At 54.3% G+C, this 18962-nt stretch overlaps 4 protein-coding genes across 4 annotated transcripts; 1 reads left to right on the top strand and 3 right to left on the bottom strand.

The window, feature by feature from the left end:
- Positions 1-6489: 6489 nt before the first annotated feature.
- On the bottom strand, positions 6490-9771 carry UHO2_04119 (uncharacterized protein; the record flags this gene model as incomplete). Its single annotated transcript, XM_041560076.1, has 1 exon — positions 6490-9771. One exon carries the CDS (start codon positions 9769-9771, stop codon positions 6490-6492), a length of 3282 nt encoding a protein of 1093 aa, XP_041416010.1.
- Positions 9772-11928: 2157 nt separating this feature from the next.
- On the top strand, positions 11929-14388 carry UHO2_04118 (uncharacterized protein; the record flags this gene model as incomplete). Its single annotated transcript, XM_041560075.1, has 1 exon — positions 11929-14388. The coding sequence occupies one exon, from the start codon at positions 11929-11931 to the stop codon at positions 14386-14388; it is 2460 nt and encodes an 819-aa protein (XP_041416009.1).
- A 192-nt stretch (positions 14389-14580) lies between these two features.
- UHO2_04117 (uncharacterized protein) lies at positions 14581-15432 on the bottom strand (the record flags this gene model as incomplete). Its single annotated transcript, XM_041560074.1, has 1 exon — positions 14581-15432. The coding sequence occupies one exon, from the start codon at positions 15430-15432 to the stop codon at positions 14581-14583; it is 852 nt and encodes a 283-aa protein (XP_041416008.1).
- Positions 15433-15805: 373 nt separating this feature from the next.
- Positions 15806-18385, bottom strand: UHO2_04116 (uncharacterized protein; the record flags this gene model as incomplete). Its single annotated transcript, XM_041560073.1, has 1 exon — positions 15806-18385. The coding sequence occupies one exon, from the start codon at positions 18383-18385 to the stop codon at positions 15806-15808; it is 2580 nt and encodes an 859-aa protein (XP_041416007.1).
- Positions 18386-18962: the final 577 nt, after the last annotated feature.

Genomic DNA, 18962 nt, shown 5'->3' with positions numbered 1-18962 from the left:
CACCAGACCTTGGTGTCATCATAACATTGATATTGATCGTGCCGAGCTACCCCTGAACGGAGTGTCCACAGAGGTCAGCCGAAACCTACGATAGTATATACAACAAACGCCACCTGCTGTCACTGCACAACTTGATAGTCACCGAGTATCTCGAGACAATAGCTGTCGCACAGTTTGATAGTCACCGAGTATCTCGACAGACCGACCTGGGTTTCAGGCGCGAGACCCCTGACAATACCCTTGCATACATGACAGGTGTTGATACCTGATGGAGCAGGGCTTCCTTGCTTCGAGGGTTGGGTGGGATGATGAGGAAGGGGTCGGTTTAGGTTTTGTATAGTTGCTTGTGTAGTTGCTTGTGATGGTGATCGAGCTGGATAAGGTTGAGTGGGTTGTCGGATGGGGATCGAACTTTGATTTGGCCGAGACCCAGTTCTTAGTGGAGGTGACGTGGCATTTGGGAGTGAGTGTCTAGCCGAGGACTGCTGTAGTAGCATCCTCTGTCGATCGATCTCCTCAACCTCTCGGTACCACTCCCATCTCTTCCCAGGTGGATTCCTCTCGAACTTCTCCTGTATGCTGCGAGTGAGACTTCCTCTGAAGAGATCAATCACTAGCTCATTGTCATCTAGGTTGACCTGTCCCTCCAAGTCTCTGAACCGCTTGTCAGGGGTCTCGCGCCTGAAATCAAGGTCGGTCTGTCGAGATACTCGGTGACTATCAAACTGTGCGACAGCTATTGTCTCGGTATCGGTGACTATCAAGTTGTGCAGTGACAACAGGTGGTGTTCATTGTATATACTATCGTAGGTTTCGGCTGACCTCTGTGGACACTCCGTTCAGGGGTAGCTCGGCACGATCAATATCAATGTTATGATGACACCAAGGTCTGGTGTGAGTGTTGATGATGATGAGGTTGATGGTGTTGGTGATGAGATTGGTGATGTCGATGATAATGAGGTTGATGGTGTTGGTGATAAGGTTGGTGGCGTCGATGATAATGAGGTTGATGGTGTTGGTGATAAGGTTGGTGATGTCGATGATAATGAGGTTGATGGTGTTGGTGATAAGGTTGGTGGCATCAACACGAGTGTCCAGTGTGTTGACTTGATGCTTGAAGTGATCCCCAGACCGCAGTGGACTACTGCCTTCGGTTCTATCTATATCCGGACCGCTAACCTGCTATGGGCGCCTTCGGACGTCAGGTAGTGGTGATACAACACACACACTACGATGAGGAGCAACCTTGATAGATTGCTGCTATGCTGACTGTAACTAATGAGTACTTGTGTTTCTAAAGTATTGACTAGTTGTATGGTGAGTAGAGTGGATGAGGATCCACTCGACCTATGATGATGAGAAAGCATGGTTATATACCTCTACTCAGCATCGCCAGCGATGCTGCTCCTGCTCTCTCTCTCCAGAGAGTACCTTCTTCATCGAGTACTGCTCAGGGGCCTCTCCTGCTTGGCACCCCTGTGCCTCTTGAGCTGTGTCGATTCCTTCGACACTGCTCCTCCTCCTCATGACCTGATGTCAACTCCTTCGACACTGCTCCTCCTCCTCATGACCTGGTGTCGACTCCTTTGACACTGCTCCTCCTCCTTTGATCAGTGACAGTTCCTTTGGCTCTTGTCTCTCGAGCCCCTGAGTGGTAACCATCTGCATGCTCCTTGAGCTTGGTCCTCTTCGTGGCTGTGCCTGCTCCTTGAGCTTGGTCCTCCTCGTGGCTGTGCCTGCTCCTTGAGCTTGGTCCTCCTCGTGGCTGTGCCTGCTCCTTGAGCTTGGTCCTCCTCGTGGCTGTGCTTGGCCCTCCTTTGCATGTGAGTCCATAGGAGTCCATGGTCTCCATGGAGACTGCACTACGACCATGCTCTCTACTGATCTCGACTAGATCTTCGATACCTGTGCTCCTTCCATATGAACCCGTGACCCTCCTGCTTCTTGAGCATCCAGGCCCATGACACCGCTCTACATGATGTGTGGCGGCACCAGGAGCATCACTTGTGAGTCTGAGAGCCAACAGCTTGTTGTATGCCTCCATCCTAGCATTGTGTGGGTTGAACTGTTCTGACAGTTGCTCTGTGAAGTAGTGCCAATCATTGAACAACCTTCCTTCTCTAGCTCTATCAATACGGAGCTTGGAGGTCCACCACTCTCTTGCTGTCCCTTCCAGTTGAGCACCCATGTGATTGATCATCCTAGTCTGCTCATACACCTGGTTGAACTTAAACCATGCTTTGGCTTCTAGAATGAAGATCTCCATGTCTTGGGGATTGAACTTTGGGAAGGGGGTGGCGATGGGCTTTGACCGGTTAAGCTCTGCCATGATGCTGGTGTCCTCCTCATGGTCCAGGGGGTAAGGGTCCGTCCTAGTCCTTCTGTAGGGGTCCACCTTAGACTTGACATATCTTGGCCCAGTAGGTGAAGCATACTTCTCATAGTTGATGTCCTCCTGCTCATCTAGGTTGAATGAGACTGATCATCTGGGTCGTGGAGCCGGAGTAGGAGTATGTGGGTCTCCTATCATAGACTCATCTCCTCCTCCTGCTTGGTCTTCTGAGTGAGAGAGGTCCATTGTCTCCTCCCTGCTCAGTTGAGCTCGTTGTAATCGTTCCTCTCGATGACCCTGTCTGGTAAGCTCTAGCTGTGCTTCCAATAGAGTGAGTAGTCTATCGAGCTTATTGTTGAGGTCTGGGTCCGTCATGGTGATCGTGAGGAGCTGCTTGAACGATCCACTCTAATGTCAGGGGTCTCGCGCCTGAAACCCAGGTCGGTCTGTCGAGATACTCGGTGACTATCAAACTGTGCGACAGCTATTGTCTTGGTATCGGTGACTATCAAGTTGTGCAGTGACAGCAGGTGGCGTTCGTTGTATATACTATCGTAGGTTTCGGCTGACCTCTGTGGACACTCCGTTCAGGGGTAGCTCGGCACGATCAATATCGATGTTATGATGACACCAAGGTCTGGTGTGAGTGTTGATGATGATGAGGTTGATGACATTGGTGATGAGATTGGTGATGTCGATGATAATGAGGTTGATGGTGTTGGTGATAAGGTTGGTGGCATCAACACGAGTGTCCAGTGTGTTGACTTGATGCTTGAAGTGATCCCTGGACCGCAGTGGACTACTGCCTTTGGTTCTATCTTGATCTGGACCACTAACCTGCTATGGGCGCCTTCGGACATCAGGTAGTGGTGATACAACACACACACTACAATGAGGAGCAACCTTGATAGATTGCTGCTATGCTGACTGAAACTAATGTATACTTATGCTGAAGTGATAACTAGTTATATGGTGAGTAGAGTGGATGAGGATCCACTCAACCTATGATGATGAGAAAGTATGGTTATATACCTCTTCACAGCATCGCCAGCGATGCTGCTCCTGCTCTCTCTCCAGAGAGTACCCTCTTCATTGAGTACTGCTCAGGGGCCTCTCCTGCTTGGCACCCCTGTACCTCTTGAGTGGTGTCGACTCCTTCGACACTGCTCCTCCTCCTCATGACCTGGTGTTGACTCCTTTGACACTGCTCCTCCTCCTCCTGATCAGTGACAGTTCCTTTGGCTCTTGTCTCTTGAGCCCCTGAGTGGTAACCATCTGCATGCTCCTTGAGCTTGGTCCTCTTCATGGCTGTGCCTGCTCCTTGAGCTTGGTCCTCCTCATGGCTGTGCTTGGCCCTCCTTTGCATGTGGGTCTGTAGGAGTCCATGGTCTCCATGGAGACTGCACTACGACCATGCTCTCTACTGATCTCGACTAGATCTTCAATACCTGTTGAACCCGTGACCCTCCTGCTTCTTGAGCATCCAGGCCCATGACACCTGACTGATGCTTTCCAGCATGTCGTCACCACCCTTGCTGATGCTCGTCTGCTCAGCTTCTCCTTTGATGGTCGTTTCTTTATGGAGACTGGCCTCACCTTTGGGGGCCGCAGCTCCCCCTGGATCTTCAACCTCTTTGCTGAGGCCCTGCACTGGATCATGCAGTTGGCTATGGGCCACCCTGTCAACCATTACCTGGATGACTTCTTTGGGGCAGTCCCAGCCTCTGCAGACCCTGGCCAACTGCTGCATGTGCTTGCTCTGGCTTGCTCAGCTTTAGGTCTCCAATTGGCCCCACAGAAAACCTTCTGGGACACCACCAAGCTGGAAATCCTTGGCATCCAGATTGACTCTGTCCAGCAGAGTGTCAGCATCACCTCCGAACAGTGCATATGCATCTTGGAGGCCATTGGCAATCTCCCACACTGGTGCTCTGCTTGCCTCCTCAACTGGCAACACATCACCGGTCTTCTCCAGTTTGTCTCCCAAGTTGTTCCCCATGGTAAGGCATTCCTGCGCCAGCTATATGATGCCATCAAGACTGCCCATCATTGCCCCCTGTCCCTCTGGCATGTCTCCCAGCCAGCAGCACTCGAGCTCAGGTGGTGGAGGTCCACCCTTTGGGCCTGGCTGGGTCACTCCCTCCTACAGCCCTCACCACTCTTTGTTAAGCATGTCTGGACTGATGCATCCAAGTGAGGCTTTGGAGCCCACCTCAGGCCTATGCATGCCCCTGAAGCGGCCTTCTCCTGGGAGGTCCCCCATCACCACTGGTCGAAGGATATCTGTTTTCTGGAAGCACTTGCTGTTCTGGAGGCACTCCACACTTTCCTTCCTCTCTGGTCTGGTCCACACCTGGTAGTCCTCCATGTGGACAACACCAATGTCAAATTCAGTCTCCGCAATGGCCGTTCCTGCGACCCATTAACCCAGACCCTGCTCCACGAGATCTTTGGGATTTGCTTTCGGTGGCACATCACCCTGCAGCCAGTCTGCATTGCCTCGGAGGACAACCACCTGGCTGACCTCCTTTCTCACCAACGTTTCCTTGCCATACAGACACACTTCCCAGTGGCACATCGGCTCCTCTTCCCTCCCACCTCTGCAGAGCCCCAACAGCCTTTGTCGCTGCCACTGGCTGTTCCCCCCTTGCCACTATGTACATATGGCAGGGCCATGCTGCTTTCAGCTGCAGCCATAGCACCGGTGTCCCTGGCCGCTATCGAGCCTTCATCAATCACCATTTCGGACCCAGCACCCCACCATTCCCAGCCTCTGACTTGCTCCTCACTGAGTGGGTCTGTGACCTGGCCCAGTCCTGCTCCTTCCACAGTGTCCAGCACAAGCTCGATGCTCTCCATTCCTGGCATGTGGATCTCGGCTTCACCCTCGATGGGTTCTGCCACAGCTGCCTGGAGCATGCAGTTTGTGGCATCAAATGCACCCATGGCCTCTGGCCAGCAGCTCCCAAGCTGCCCATCACTCTCCCACTCCTCCAGGCCATCCTGGGGCAACTCCAGACCCTCCCCCTTGGTGCCTGGGACCACCAGGTCATTGCTGCAGCTTTTGCCATCTCCTTCTCCTGTTTCCTATGGTGTGGGGAGGTCACTTGGAGCCAGGCTTTGCCAGCCACTCTGCTGGTTGGGTTGGTCACATGGCAGGATGACTATGCCATCCTTCTCCTCCCAGCATCGAAGACCAATCCCTTCTGACTTGGAACCCCACTCATGGTCCCCCACATTGGTGGGGTGGAGTGCCCATATGCCGCCCTCTGCCTCCTCTGCCCCTCTGTCCACTGGCTGGATGCCCCCCTCTTTGGGTTGCATGATGGGTACAAGCTGCTCTCCTGCTCTGCTTTCCTCCAGCACCTCCACTCAGCTCTCTCTCGACTCAGACTGGACATGTCTCATTATGCAGGGCACTCTTTCCATCGAGGGGCAGCCACTTGGGCTGCGTCGCAGGGCATTGACACAGATACCATTAAGCTTCTTGGGTGCTGGAACTCGGACTGCTATTGTTGATATGTTGCCTGATCAGCATCCAAGAGGTGCACCATGGTTGCGGCAGCCCTCTACTCATCCTGTCAGGGACCCCTCATCCCTCCTGGTCCCTCTTGGCAGGACCCGGTCCTCTAAACTTGACCTTGGTGGGGCCCTGGCCCCTCTGCTGTGACTGCTGACTGCTGTGCAGGCGACACTGCAGCTGTTGGTGGGCCAGGAGCCTCATCGTCGAGCTTCGAGGACCTCACAGGTCTTTGCCTGCAATCTACTTAGTTGTCCTTTTTTGCCTTAGTTTTTTGTTGTGTTTTTCGCACGGTTGAGTCCAGACGGGATGATGAAACAATGTCATTTCGCGCACGCTATCCTCACATGCTCGAGACTTGCCAGCGAGGCTTCCCCCTCGGAACCGTCAGACTCTGATCACACCAATGACAAGTTTTGAACTAGAGCACTACGATTAAAAGATCTGCAGATCTACCCTTAGCTGTAGCTTTTTCAGATAAAACAATGTGCCCCAATCATTCTGAGAGGGGCGCCAGGCCTTGCGAGAAACAAAATACAGAGCAGAACATGTGTATATACAATAAAGACCACAAACGGAATGAAGCAAGACGAGGGAGAGAAAGAGAATGTCCACCTGTCAAGGGAGAATGAGAGGCTCAGCAGGCTTCGGCTGAGCTGCGACGACTTGAGCTGCCACTGCCTGTACTATTGCCGTTGTTGGAGGCGCCATCCTTCTCCGAAGTGTCGCCCGATGTGGTGGTAGCACCTGTCTCGTCCGAAGCATTGCCCGAGCCAGAACGACGCTCGTTGGGAGCACGTTTGCCGAAGGGCGAGATCTCGGATCCCGAGCAACTGCTGCTGCCACGATCGGTGCTGCTGCCCGTATGCAGGTACTGCAAAGCCGCTGTAGGACGCAAGTGCTGGCGGTGACCGTGGCCGTGATCGGGTCGTCGTCGGATAGGACTGGGTGCTTGAATGCGAGCAACTACTGCCCCTTGACCCATTCCAACGCCAAACGGCGAGGCATCCATGTGACCGCTGTGTCGTCGACCACCAGCCATAGTGGGGCTCTGCGGTGTAGAAAGCTTGACGCCGTTGGCCGACATGCCTTGCTGGCCCAGAGCAAAGTGATCTCTTGACTGGCGACGCAGTGCTCGGATCTCGTCCTTGAGACGGCGGTTGACATTCTTGAGCTGGTGCATCTCGAATACCCACGAGCTGCTGCGGTATGTTGATAGTTCCGCAAATACCGACGTCAGCGAGTCGACGCTGGTCCCTGTAGAGTCAAAGGCAGGCTGAGGACCGCCCTTGGGATAAGCCACATTGGGGATCATCCAGGAGCTCTCGGCCGATGCACGCTGGACGTGCACGAACACGGTAGGCAGTGCAGGACCAGCGGCTGCAGACGAAGGGTAGAAGGATGTGAAGACGGGGACCGAATTGTTGACACCATCACCCATCAAATGTGAGACGGTCATGGCCTGACTGCTACGGAGCGCCTGCAAAAGGGAAGGCGCAGCTTCGTAGTTGGTCACTTCAAGCACATGACGACCAAAGATGTCCCTACCATCGCAGTTGAGCACATCAGCTACGGGACCGGTGGTGCAGAGGAAGACACCATCGATCGACAGCTTAGACCAGAACGAGGGCTGTGCCGATTCGGCACCACGGCGGACGTGCTCCCATGCCAGGTTGTAGACTGGACGGGGTCGACCGCTCGAGATGACCACCTTGCGGCCCTTGCCCTGCTCGAGATGCAGCTTACCGGTGCTCTCGATCCAGCGATGACCATCATGCTTGTGACGCATACGCATGTTCAAGTTGACACGAGGACCAGCTTGGCCACCACCGCCCTTGGTGAGCGGGTTGGCAACACCTTCAGTGCGGATGTTGCGCGATGCAGCAGCCGCGATACTAGCATTGCTCGTCGAATCTTTCAACTCTCTGAAGACAGGGACAACGTCGCTAGGATGGCAGAACTCTGAAATAGACTTGCCGATGACCTCCTCGGCGGTAAAGCCAAGAATACGCTCAATCGATGGCGAGACGTAGAGGAAGGTCCCTTTAAGCGAGAGCACATAGATGAGATCGTGTGAGTTCTCGAGCAAAACTCGCGACCACTGTTTAGAATCGCAAGGACCAACGCCATGGATCAGATCAAGGATGTCGGCGGCGATAGCAGCTTGCTTCGAAGCCTCGGCGTCAGCGTCCTTGACCGGCTCGTCAGCGCCAAGGATGGCCGAAGGGGGAGGATCATTGATGGAACGATAGTTGACGAGGTACGAGCCGTCCTCCTTGCGCTCGAGGATGGCGCCAGGTTGCTCAACCAGGTCGACTTGAAAACCAACGAGGAAGTCGACCTGCGTAGGGTCGGACCAGGAAACAGGCACGACGGTGACCAAGTTGATGAACGGGCTGCCATCCTTGCGGTAGTTGATGAGACTGGCCTGGCATTCACGGAAGCCACTGTTGTGTCGCTTGAGATGCTCGACGGCGCGATTGTCGGTGTGCAGACGCTCGGCGCCGGCCTCCAAGGGCACGCCGGGTGTCTGCAAGAAGCGACAGTTCTTGCCAAGGATCTCGTGCAAAGTGTAACCGGTCAAGTGACAGAAGGTCTCACTGGCATAGATAAGAGGCTGGTCGGGATGACGAGCATCAGAGATGGCAAAGGAGCAAGACAGATCCACAGGACCAAGCGCGATGCTGGGGTTGGGACGCGTGATGGCGCGGGACAAAATGCCAAGCACATCGATGCCTGAGGTCGAGTACTTGTTCGAGGTGGGAACCGCCTCGCCCGATGTGGTGCTGAAGCTACCCTGATACACTGATGAAGGTGCACCGAGACCATTACCGGTTGCACCGGGACTAGCGACATTGTTGCTGGAAGTGGACTGCATGAAGCTCGACGAGCGGCTATCAAGCATCTTTTGAGGTGACGTGCTGGACGAGGATACAGACGAGCCTGACGAATCGTTCATGAACGAGACGCTGCGGGATGGTAGAGGCAGGGACTGTTGGGGAGTGCTGCTGATCTGACCACTGACGCCGTTAAGACCACGCTTGGCACCTCGGCCGGCAAGGGGAGCAAAGGCATTGGCACCTTGGGCTGTTGCGTTTTGCTGAGACTGGGCGGTGTTGGGGCCGTGCTTGGCTGCCTGTCGTGAGAGTCGTCGACGTTCCTGTAGGCTAAGGTTCAACTTGGCTGCATTGGAAGTAGTGATGCAACGGTTCATGGGATTGTGCTTAAAGGTTGACACGCGAGGGATGGAAGAGGTGCTGCGACTACCGGAACCATTGGGACCAAGCGCAGTGCTGATGTTCATGAGGTGTGAATGATGAGCAGCGATCTGGTCGCGATATGAGGCGGTGATGTCGCGAGCGCGTTTGTTGCCATTCTCGGCCGCGCCGCTTGGCGGAGCGGTGATGGGGTCCGAAGTTAAGGAAGCGGGCGCGGCCATTGGACCGTTCTGAAGCTGAGCTGTGGATGCACCGCCGTCGACGTTGGCTGTAGGGTCCGATGCACCGACGCCGCCGAAGTCGAAGGAAGAAGCAACATTTGCAGCGCCAGCATTGTTGCCCATATCCCAAGACTTGATGTTGTGATTGCCGAACGAGTCGCCATAGTTGCTGCCAGAGTACATCATGGAGTTGGACTGGCTCATGAGGGTGGAGCTGCTCATCATGTCGATGCCTCCATTGTACTGATGGCTGCTGCTTTCGAGACCGCTGCTCATGCCTTGGTCAGGGAAGGAAGAGATCATGTCATTAGCAGGGCCAAGTAACGAGTTGTCGTTGGCATTGGTGATGATTGGATTGCCGAGGCTATCGGTGGTGGTGGTAATGGCGTTTGGATTGGCACCGTTCGGAACGATAGACTGGACAACCTCTCCCTGAGAGGGTAAGGAGATGAAGGCTTCAAAGTCGAAGGTGCCGGCCATGATCGGGAGTTGAGTTGCTGCCTACGAAGAACGAAGGTGGCAATGATAAGGAGAAAAAAAAAGGGGGGGGGGGGGGGGGGGAGGTTCGAGAAACAGAGCCCGTCTGCGTGTGTGTGAGAGAGAGGCTGGTATACGGGTCGATAGGTATCGGTCGCGAGACGAAGCAGAAAGGAAAAAAAAAAAAAAAAAGACCTTGATGACGATCAGAAGAGAGCACTGGCGTAACGAATCGGACGCCGAAAGAAATAATGCGCTGAAGAGAAGAGCTGGCTGGCTGGCTGATGCTCTTAAAACAAACGGAAGGACGAGCTAGATGTATAAAAAAAAAAAAAACTGGCTGTCTTTGGCTCAGATGATCTTGGCAAAGGAGAAGTAGAGAGGTGTTGACGGCTACGAAGAGAGAGTGGTCAAGGGAGGAAAGAAAGTAGTGAAGAGAAGATGGCAGGGCGATGTCGGCTGCCGAGGAGGGAAAGGGGAGTTGTTGGAGCTAAGGAATGGTGGTCGCGAAGCGCGACAGGCGCCAAAGAGTCGAGGCCTAGCTATCAACCAGCTCGCAACTGACTTTGATCAGATGCTGCAAAGAGGGGAGGTTGGATAGGCAAGGAGACGAGGTTCGGAGTGAAAAACCACCGGAAGTTGCGCTCTGACGAATAGTCGAGAGGGGTGAAACAAGCCTGAGGATAGAGGCTGTTTGGGAAGGTTGACTGTGTATGGAGGCGATTCGGTGTTGAGCAGCATCAAAGCCAATCAGACATGCAAGATTCTCGATGATTTGGGCAAAGGTCGTGTGAAGAACTGGAAACGCCAATGTCAAAGGGTCGCAGAGCAGTGCCGATGATGTTGTGGATGTTGGCGGTGACGATGATGATGATGTCAAAGAGGTAGATGAACTTGGGTTTGGTCGAGATGATGGTAGCTGAATGGAGCTGATCAAGTGTGGATGTATGAGAGCCTAGCGATATCGGAGGCTATATAGATGGAAAGCCGGAAGAGCGGCGGGATGGTGTGGCGAGCAAGTTACTGTGTATGATGTAACATCAGACTATGGTCGTGATAGAATGATGATGGATGGTGGTGGAGAGGGAAGGATGCGCCGGTGGCCAATTTCAGGATAAGGCGATCGACTCTGCTGTTGCGCCTGAGAAGGAAAGCAAACTGATTCGGCGCGCAAGGCTCAGTTGGCACGGCACTGGAGCACTGTGAGAAGGTTCGATTCAAGGGAATGATTATTAACCGGCCTCTCACCTCTGCTCCCGTGCTGTCAAAACAATGTTAGATTTTTGCAACTTGCCCTCTCCTCTCAGCTGGTACCTTAGTTGAAGATGCGTCGGCATCTCAAGTAAGATGCACATGTTACGGCCGAGACATTGAGACACGGGAGGCTCACGTAAGCGAGAAGTACAATGAGGTACGTAATTGTTGTCATGGTGACAGCACAGTGGCACCCGGTATCATAGCAACACAGGAGTACAAATGAAGAGACACATCCTGCCTCGAATAGGACCAGAGCAGTGAATGGAGTATATATATGTGTTTGTCATTCAGTCTCACATCATGAAAACTAAGCATTACATAGAACATACGGCTGTGGTAAAGGGAGTCTGATCGTGACCCCGATAACGCCGTATATTAATTGTTATCTTCATTTCCTTGCGCCTCGAGAGAGCGTAAGAGGAATCAACTTCTTACACTGGCCAAACGCCCTTTCGAGGTCGTGAATTTCATGGTCAAGGCGATGCGTCGATTTTGCGTCAGGTTTGTTCAAGATAGGTCGGCAGTTCTTTTCCAGCGCCTGACATGTTAGATTTCGAGGATTCCGATCCACGACAGCCAATAACTCGCACGAGATCCGATCCACGGCTATCCTAGTGTCTATCGATCGCCGATTTCGCAGCCCAGTGGGGAGTTTCTCCCGATATTGTTGATCCACGTGACCAAGGCAAAAATGGAAGGGAAAGCAATTCTCGCTCGCAGATCAAATCAAGTCGACCGTCGACGCTCAGACCACAACATCGCCATTCCTTCTTCACAACTCAATCCAGCTTGCCCAGCTTGCCCAACCTCCCACTCAGCCGTCTCTACCTTGTACACTCTTTCACCGATCCATACAACACTCGTTCGGAGCCAGAGCTACTCGCTACGGCACCCACTCGCAGAATGGAGGACGACGACGACGCTTTCTTGTACGGCGACGAGCCAGCCGCTCCTACCTCTTTAAAGCCTGATGATATTGCCAACAGCGCAACAGCTCCTGGAGCTACGTCTGCTGGTTCTCATGGAAAGCAAGCGTCAACCGACGTCGCAGCCAACAACGGGAACCAAGGTCAAGCTGAGGATCACGATGACGAGGACGAGGACGAGGACGAGGACGAAGACGAGGACAGCGACTCAGACATCGAATTCATTATCGACGCAAACACAGAAGCGCAGCAACAAGCACAACGGTCTGGCTTCCAGAGATCAGGTGCACGTCCTCTTCCCAACCAGAGCACACCTCAACGCCCGCAGTCGACCCTCACATCCGAGTACACGCCCCTCTCTCGATCCCAGCTTCTAGCCAACACCAGTCCAGCTTCAACGACCGCTGCTGGCGCTGCCTCTCAACCAGCCGGCCTCTCCTCCCTCCTTCCGACCCCTCCCCGTGCATCTCCCGCCAAGCCCCAGACCGCGCTCGATGGCCTCGGTCCTGAAGGTGGACCTCCTGGCGTCCCCTCCACTGCACCTCGCCTCAATCTCTCTCCCGGCCCAGAAGACCGCGCATACCCCAAAGCAGAAGATACCGTCGAAGAAGAAGAGGCTGAAGCGCAAGACATCTTTGACATTGATCTGGAAGCTCTTCCGGAGAAGCCTTGGCGACGCTACGGTGCCGATCTCACCGACTACTTCAATTACGGCTTCAACGAGGAAACATGGAGTCTATGGCGAGGTAAGAAGGAACGCATGACTGATGCACGCAAACAATCCGAGAGCACCTTCTTTGGCGGCGCGAGCAATGGTAACAACGGCGCTAATGACATGATGCAGCAGATGATCTCAATCATGCCACCACCACAAGCTATGCAGGCTATGATGGGCCAGATGGGGCAGAACACAGGCGCGCCACCCGGTCCGATGGCTATGCCACCCATGCCACCCGAGCAGATGATGGCTATGATGGCGAGCATGTCCGGCATGCCTGGAATGTCACCCATGCCTCCTGGTATGCCGCCCATGATGATGTCAGGCATGTTTGGTGGTCAACAGCCACCCAACGGCCCCAGCAATCAGCAACAACAGCAACAGCGATTCGGCAACTCTCCCTTCCCTCAAGGCCAAGGTCAAGGTCAAGGTCAAGGTCAAGGCCAAGGTCAAGGTCAAGGTCAAGGACAAGGACAAGGACAAGGACAACAAGATGGTTCCAACTCATCATACCCTCAGTCGCAAGGGTATGACCAGACAGGAGATCAACAAGACACGGAACACGACTGGGATGCACCCACAGGTCAAGCCTCACAACACGATGACAGCACACCAAAAGTCAAAGAGGAAGACATACCGACCGGTCTTGAACCACCGACAGGCCCCGCTGACAGCGGCAACATGTCAATGAGGCCAATGTCTGAAGCAGACATGTCGGCTTTCTTTGGCGCTTCTGGTGTCGATCTTTCTCAAGTCGCTGCTGCTGGTATCCCTGTTGCCACCAACGACAACAACAGTCAAACAGCCGAGCCAACTTGCGCTGCTAACAAGAAGTCGACTACTGGACGTGCTGCTCGCCAATCATCAGGTCCACCGCCAAAGACAGCACCTCTTGGACCATCTGCAGTAATCAAAGGCACTTCGATCCGCGGTCGTGCCGCCGCCGCCGCTGCTTCCATCAGCTCTTCTCGTCCTCGAGCTGTCTCGCCGACCCTGCCACCCAATGTTCCATCTGGACCCAAGAATCCGGGCAAGCGATACAATGATCGAGACACAGGCACTGGTGCAGCCGACTCGCTCGACTACGGCGCCACAGGTGGTGGAGGTGCAGATGCAGCAGACGAATGGGATTCAACTCCACGCGAAACCCGTGAATCAAACGGGTGGGACAGTCCGCCTCGCGCAGAAGACAAGAGTCGACGCGGTGGTCGCAGTAAAAGAGAAAGTACGCAGGATCACACAAGCACCAATGGTCGGGATAACGACGAGGGTGGATATTCATCACGTCGTGACAAGAGCAGTTGCTCGCGATCTTCAAAACGCGGTGGAGGAGGTGGGGAAGACTGGGACGACGAGACCGCATCCCAATCCTCCACTTCGGGTCACAAGCGCAAAAGTGGTAGCTCGAGGGAACACCATCGTGATTCTCACCGTTCAGATCGTGATCGAGAGCGCGAGAAGGAGAAAGAAAGAGAAAAGGAGAGGGAAAGAGAGGCGAGGAGTCAAGCTAGATCCGAAAGAAGAGCGGGTAGAGATGTCGACGAGCCTGCTATTCCAACAGGTCCAGCAGCTGGTGTGAGCAGTGGTGCAGGAGGGAGAGGTAGTAGGAAGAGGTCCGCCCCCGAAGATAGAGACAGAGAGGGCGATGCTGATGGACCTCCTCCTGCGAAGACTTCTAGTAGGAGCGGGAAGAGCGGAGGTTCGAGGAAGAAGCGTTGAGCTTGCCCCTCGCGCATAAACGCAATCCAGACCTGGAATGATGATGATTCACTCTTTTGCTCAGAATCTGCTTTATTGTCTCTTGATTGTGTGTGTGTGTGTGTGTTGAGAAGAAGTACAGATGTGCAGAGTGACAAGTGTGCAAAAGCGGATGCATGAGACAGAGTGTGGATATGTGACAAGGATTACAGCTCAGTAAGTTGGTGAAGCCCGCGTTGTGGTCGAAGAACGCCTTCTGCCTTGAGATGGCGGTGATTTGGATCTCGATACAGATCTTTCCCTTGGACGGTCCCCAATATCCCTCCTCCTCGATGTAGACCCTTGAGCGCGTTGACCCCAAGGACGCATCTTACTGGCACCTCCAGAATCTCGACTGTGACCATCATGGTACCTGCTCCTGCTTCTACCACCGCCAAACATGCGCTGATGATCTGGATGCAATCCCTTTGAAGGCCATTCCCTTTCTCGCGGCGGAGGAAGCGCCGCTCTCCCACTATTTCTCCTGTCTTCGAACCCATCTCTTGGATGCTGTCCATCTCTTCCATTTCTCCCTCCGACTCTTGCCCTGGTTTCCTGAGGCGGTAAAAGGTCGGGTGCCTCACAAGTCTTGATGGTTATGATCGCGCCATCGATCTGTCCTCCTCCCATGTAGAGCGCTGCTTTGGCGGCATGTTCTACCGAACCCATCAGGACGTGTGCGGATGCATCTCTCCCTTGTCCACCATTTGGTCGGCTTTGGGTGAGGTGGACGCGAACCACGTCGCCATACCAGCCAAAGATATGACGTAGGTGTGATTCGCCAACGTTGGAGGTGAGATGGTTGATGCGCAGTGCTGTTTTGTCGACTCTCATGTCTGGGCCGGAGCTGTGGGAAAGTGTGTGGGATTCGGTTCGAGAGGGTATAAGTGAGCGCTGCAGAGGTGGTGGTGGTGGTGGTGTAGGTGAGCGAGAGTGGCAACGGCTCGACATTGAAGCATCGGATCCTTGCCGCCAGGCTGAACTGCTTCGGCACGGCGACCGACTGCTTTCGGCTGTGCCGTCCATGGTTGGCTGCTCCGCCTTCGGATCCGCCGAACTGCTGAGTCGCTACTTGTCGGCAACCGAGATGGTTGATGTCGGAAGATGCGACGTCGAGAAGAAATGAGAAGAAATTATGCATCACGTGATCAGTCATGAAGGCGTGCCCCTCTCGGCTCGACTCAGCGAAGCCCTGACATGTTGCAGAGAACTGTTGAGGAGCTGAAACAGAGGGCTGGTGGGAAGAAGAAAGTGATTCAGTTTGCAATGCAATCTCGCATAGACAGACGAACGGATGTGGTCAAGCATGTGAGATCGGCTATCTCTTCTATGACTGAGATCCGGGGAAATGTGATGCTGGAATACAAGAATGTTGCACGAAGAAAGGCAAGAGGGGGGACTAGGCAATGACACATTCCTCCTTCTTCTGCTTCTGAGATGCAAAGCCCATCTCGGCGAAGGTGTTGTAAGGTTTCTTACCACCTCCAACCCCTCCTCCTCCTCCTGCTGAATCGTCCGAGCCGCCATTGCTGGACGCTGTGGTGGACGGGTTCGATGAGGCATTGGCGTAGGACGAAGCTGCGGTATGATGCGGTGTTGAGTATGATGATGTGGAGTTTGAAACAGATGGGGGAGGCTTACTGTCCTGAAGGGTGTATCCAGCGCCATGTCGCCCGGGCGTTTGAGAATGGTGTGTGCCTGAGGTGATCCGACCTGCAGGACCCGGAGTAGAACTGGGCTGGAAGATAGCAATAGGCTGAGGAGTAGCACCGATCGGTCTGACCTGGGGAGGCTGATATTGAGTGATCGGTGGCATTGGTGGTGGTGGAGGTTGTTGCTGTTGCTGGGCTGGTCGAGAGTCGAATCCGCCATAATTGGGTCTTTGTCGACCTGCTGCTGTCTCTTCCACCATTTTCATTGTTTTCTTTCTCGACAGCTCCAGGTTGCCGCCGCCGCCGCCACCTAAGCGACCGTTGGTGTTGCTCGGACCGGCACTGGCAGCAGCAGCAGCGGAGCTGGCCAGCACCGCTCCGCTCTGTCTACGTCCTCCACCGCCATCGCCCACTCCAAAGTACTGATCATGCTCATGCATAGGACTACGTCCGGCTCGGTCCGAAAGCATCTTGGCTTGCGTACGTTTGCGGACCAACTTATCATCCATGACTGCTTCGTGTTGTTGACGCGACATTCCGTGTGCTTGCGGACCCTGCAGTGCCTGCAATCTTTCTTTCGCATCGGCGTTGTCCTTTGCAGCTGCCTTCCTATACCATTTCCTTGCAACGTCAACGTTTCTTTCCGTTCCGACACCTACTTCGTGATAGTAGGCCAATGCGAACTCGGCCGATGGAAGCCCCTTGCGTGCTGCCTTGTCGGCAAACGTGTATGCAAGAGTCTCGTTCTTCTCAAAGTACTGCTCTGCACCACATAAGAACCATTTGGACAAAGCCATATCGGCTTCGATCTCGCCGCCCTGCGATGCCAGACTGTAGTACTGAACACTGAGCAGTGGATCGAAAGCACATCCAAGCTGGGCATACTCGTATAGCCAACCGCACTTGTACTGAGCCGGTGCAAAGTTGAGATAGGCAGCACGCTGAATACGTCGACGCGCCTCGTCCTCGGTCGAGTCTTGTACGTTGGAAGGCTTGAGCAGGTGAGGCGGAATGTCGACATGAGAGAACTCACGAGCGAGCAGCATGCCATAGATGTAGGGTGGCTGCGGTGTGTCGAGGTCGGCTTTGTCTGCCGCATCACGTAGCATGGCGATCGCTCTGGCGCGATTGACAGGCAGATCCAGCTGGCCGAGCAAGTTGGCCATTGCCATTCGGTAGATGCTGCCCACGTTTCCTGCCTGTACACCTCGATCGTAGGCGTGAACGGCACGGGACAGATCTGCCAGCACCTCATAGTCACGTCCGATTCGGAACCAGCTTGGAGCCCAACCCATGCGAGCAGAGAGTTCAAAGTCGTTGAATGCCTCCTTAAGACTCTTGGCAATGTAGGCGGGGAAAGCGCCAGAAGCTTGCAAGTCACCTCGAAGGTAGAGGGCTTCGGGCTCAGGGTTCTGCGAAGATGCATTGCGAGTGATGATGGAGATGGCTTCATCGGTCCATCTGACCAAGTAGGGTTCGCTGATCTTGCTGCCATCGGAATAGTTGCGCTCGACAAATTTGAGCATCTGTTTGGCCCAATTTATGCGCTGCTTGTCGTCTCGTGCTCGATCTCGCAAGGCTGCCAATGAACCCATGTCGGGAAGAGGGGCAGACAGGCTCGGAGGGCGATTCGAGTTAGAAGAGGAGGCTGCACCTGCAGCAGGAGGTTGAGGCGGACGCGATAAGGAGCTTGGACCAGCTGCGTAGGCGTCATTTGCACTCGCCCTCCGTGCAGACGAAGGGTAAGCGTCATTTTGAACGGACGGGTTTTGCATGTTGCTGGCGAGGCTCTGAGAGTGGCTCGTTGAGCTTGGAGGTGATTGTGGTGGTGCGTGAGCAGAGAAGCGCCCATAGTTTGGGGTTGGCATGGCCTGGGGAGGTCGCGTTGCTGCTGCTGCTGCTGCTGCGACGGGAGTTCCTGTCCGGTGCTGGGCATGCTGTGGTGGTGGAGATGTGAAGCCGCCAACAAAGTGAGGGCGAGAGGACGGAGGCTGAGGTGGAGGTGGTGGAGGAGGTGGTGGTGTTGGTGTTGGAGCATGGACCAAGTAACCTGGTCTGAAGCTAGGAGAAGACGAGTAGGAAGCAGATTGATGTCGTCGCCATTGGTGGTGGTGCTCCTTTTGCAACGCTCCTGGTGGTAGTGGTGGCAAAGGGGGAGCGACTGGACGATGTGAGCCTGTTAGGATTGGTGCTGGTGACATGGCAGGCGGGCGCGATGGTTTGGGCTGCGATGCTGTGATTCGAGTGCTCCCTGGTATTGGTGGATAAGATGAATCAGTGCCAAAGCCAGCGGGCAAGATGGGCAGATGAGGCGGAATGCCCGACATGACCGTGGGAATATCGACTGAGCCTTGTGGTGGAGGTGAGGCAGCAAGTTCGGTGCTTCCGATAGACTATCGGCTAGGCCGAAAGTTCAAGTCGAGGTTCAAGTTGCAAATCGACAATGTCCGTATAAATGAGAGGAGACGCCGATTCGCTTTTGGGGGCTGTGTTGCTGCTTCGGATGAGCCGACTGGAGCGGCTCTGATATGGATGGGAGCGAAGCAAAGCAGTAAAAGCACAATAGGAGAGAGAGAGAGAGAGAGAGAAAAAAGACGCGCCAACTTACCTCTGCACACATCATCATCATCATCCTCCTCCTCCTCCTCTCATCCTCCTCCTCTCCCTTGTCGCTGCTCACATCAAAAGTCTGAAAGGAGGTATGGCAGATATCGTCAATATCGTTTTCCCAAGCGCTTGTCTGATCCACAACCTGCATGATAAGAGAGAGAAGAGGCACAGCAACACGCGCTCGCTTCGTGCACTCTGGCAACTGCCTCTGCCAGCAACGCGACTTGAGATCAGGAATGTGAGAGGAGAGATTTGGAGACCGTGAATTGCGAAAAGAATGTTAGCATAATCGAC

This window comes from Ustilago hordei (genome assembly GCF_900519145.1).
Source record: "Ustilago hordei strain Uho2 genome assembly, contig: UHO2_contig_07, whole genome shotgun sequence".
In the NCBI taxonomy this organism is placed as follows: Eukaryota; Fungi; Basidiomycota; class Ustilaginomycetes; order Ustilaginales; family Ustilaginaceae; genus Ustilago; species Ustilago hordei.
This window is presented reverse-complemented; position numbering and strand designations above follow the sequence as displayed.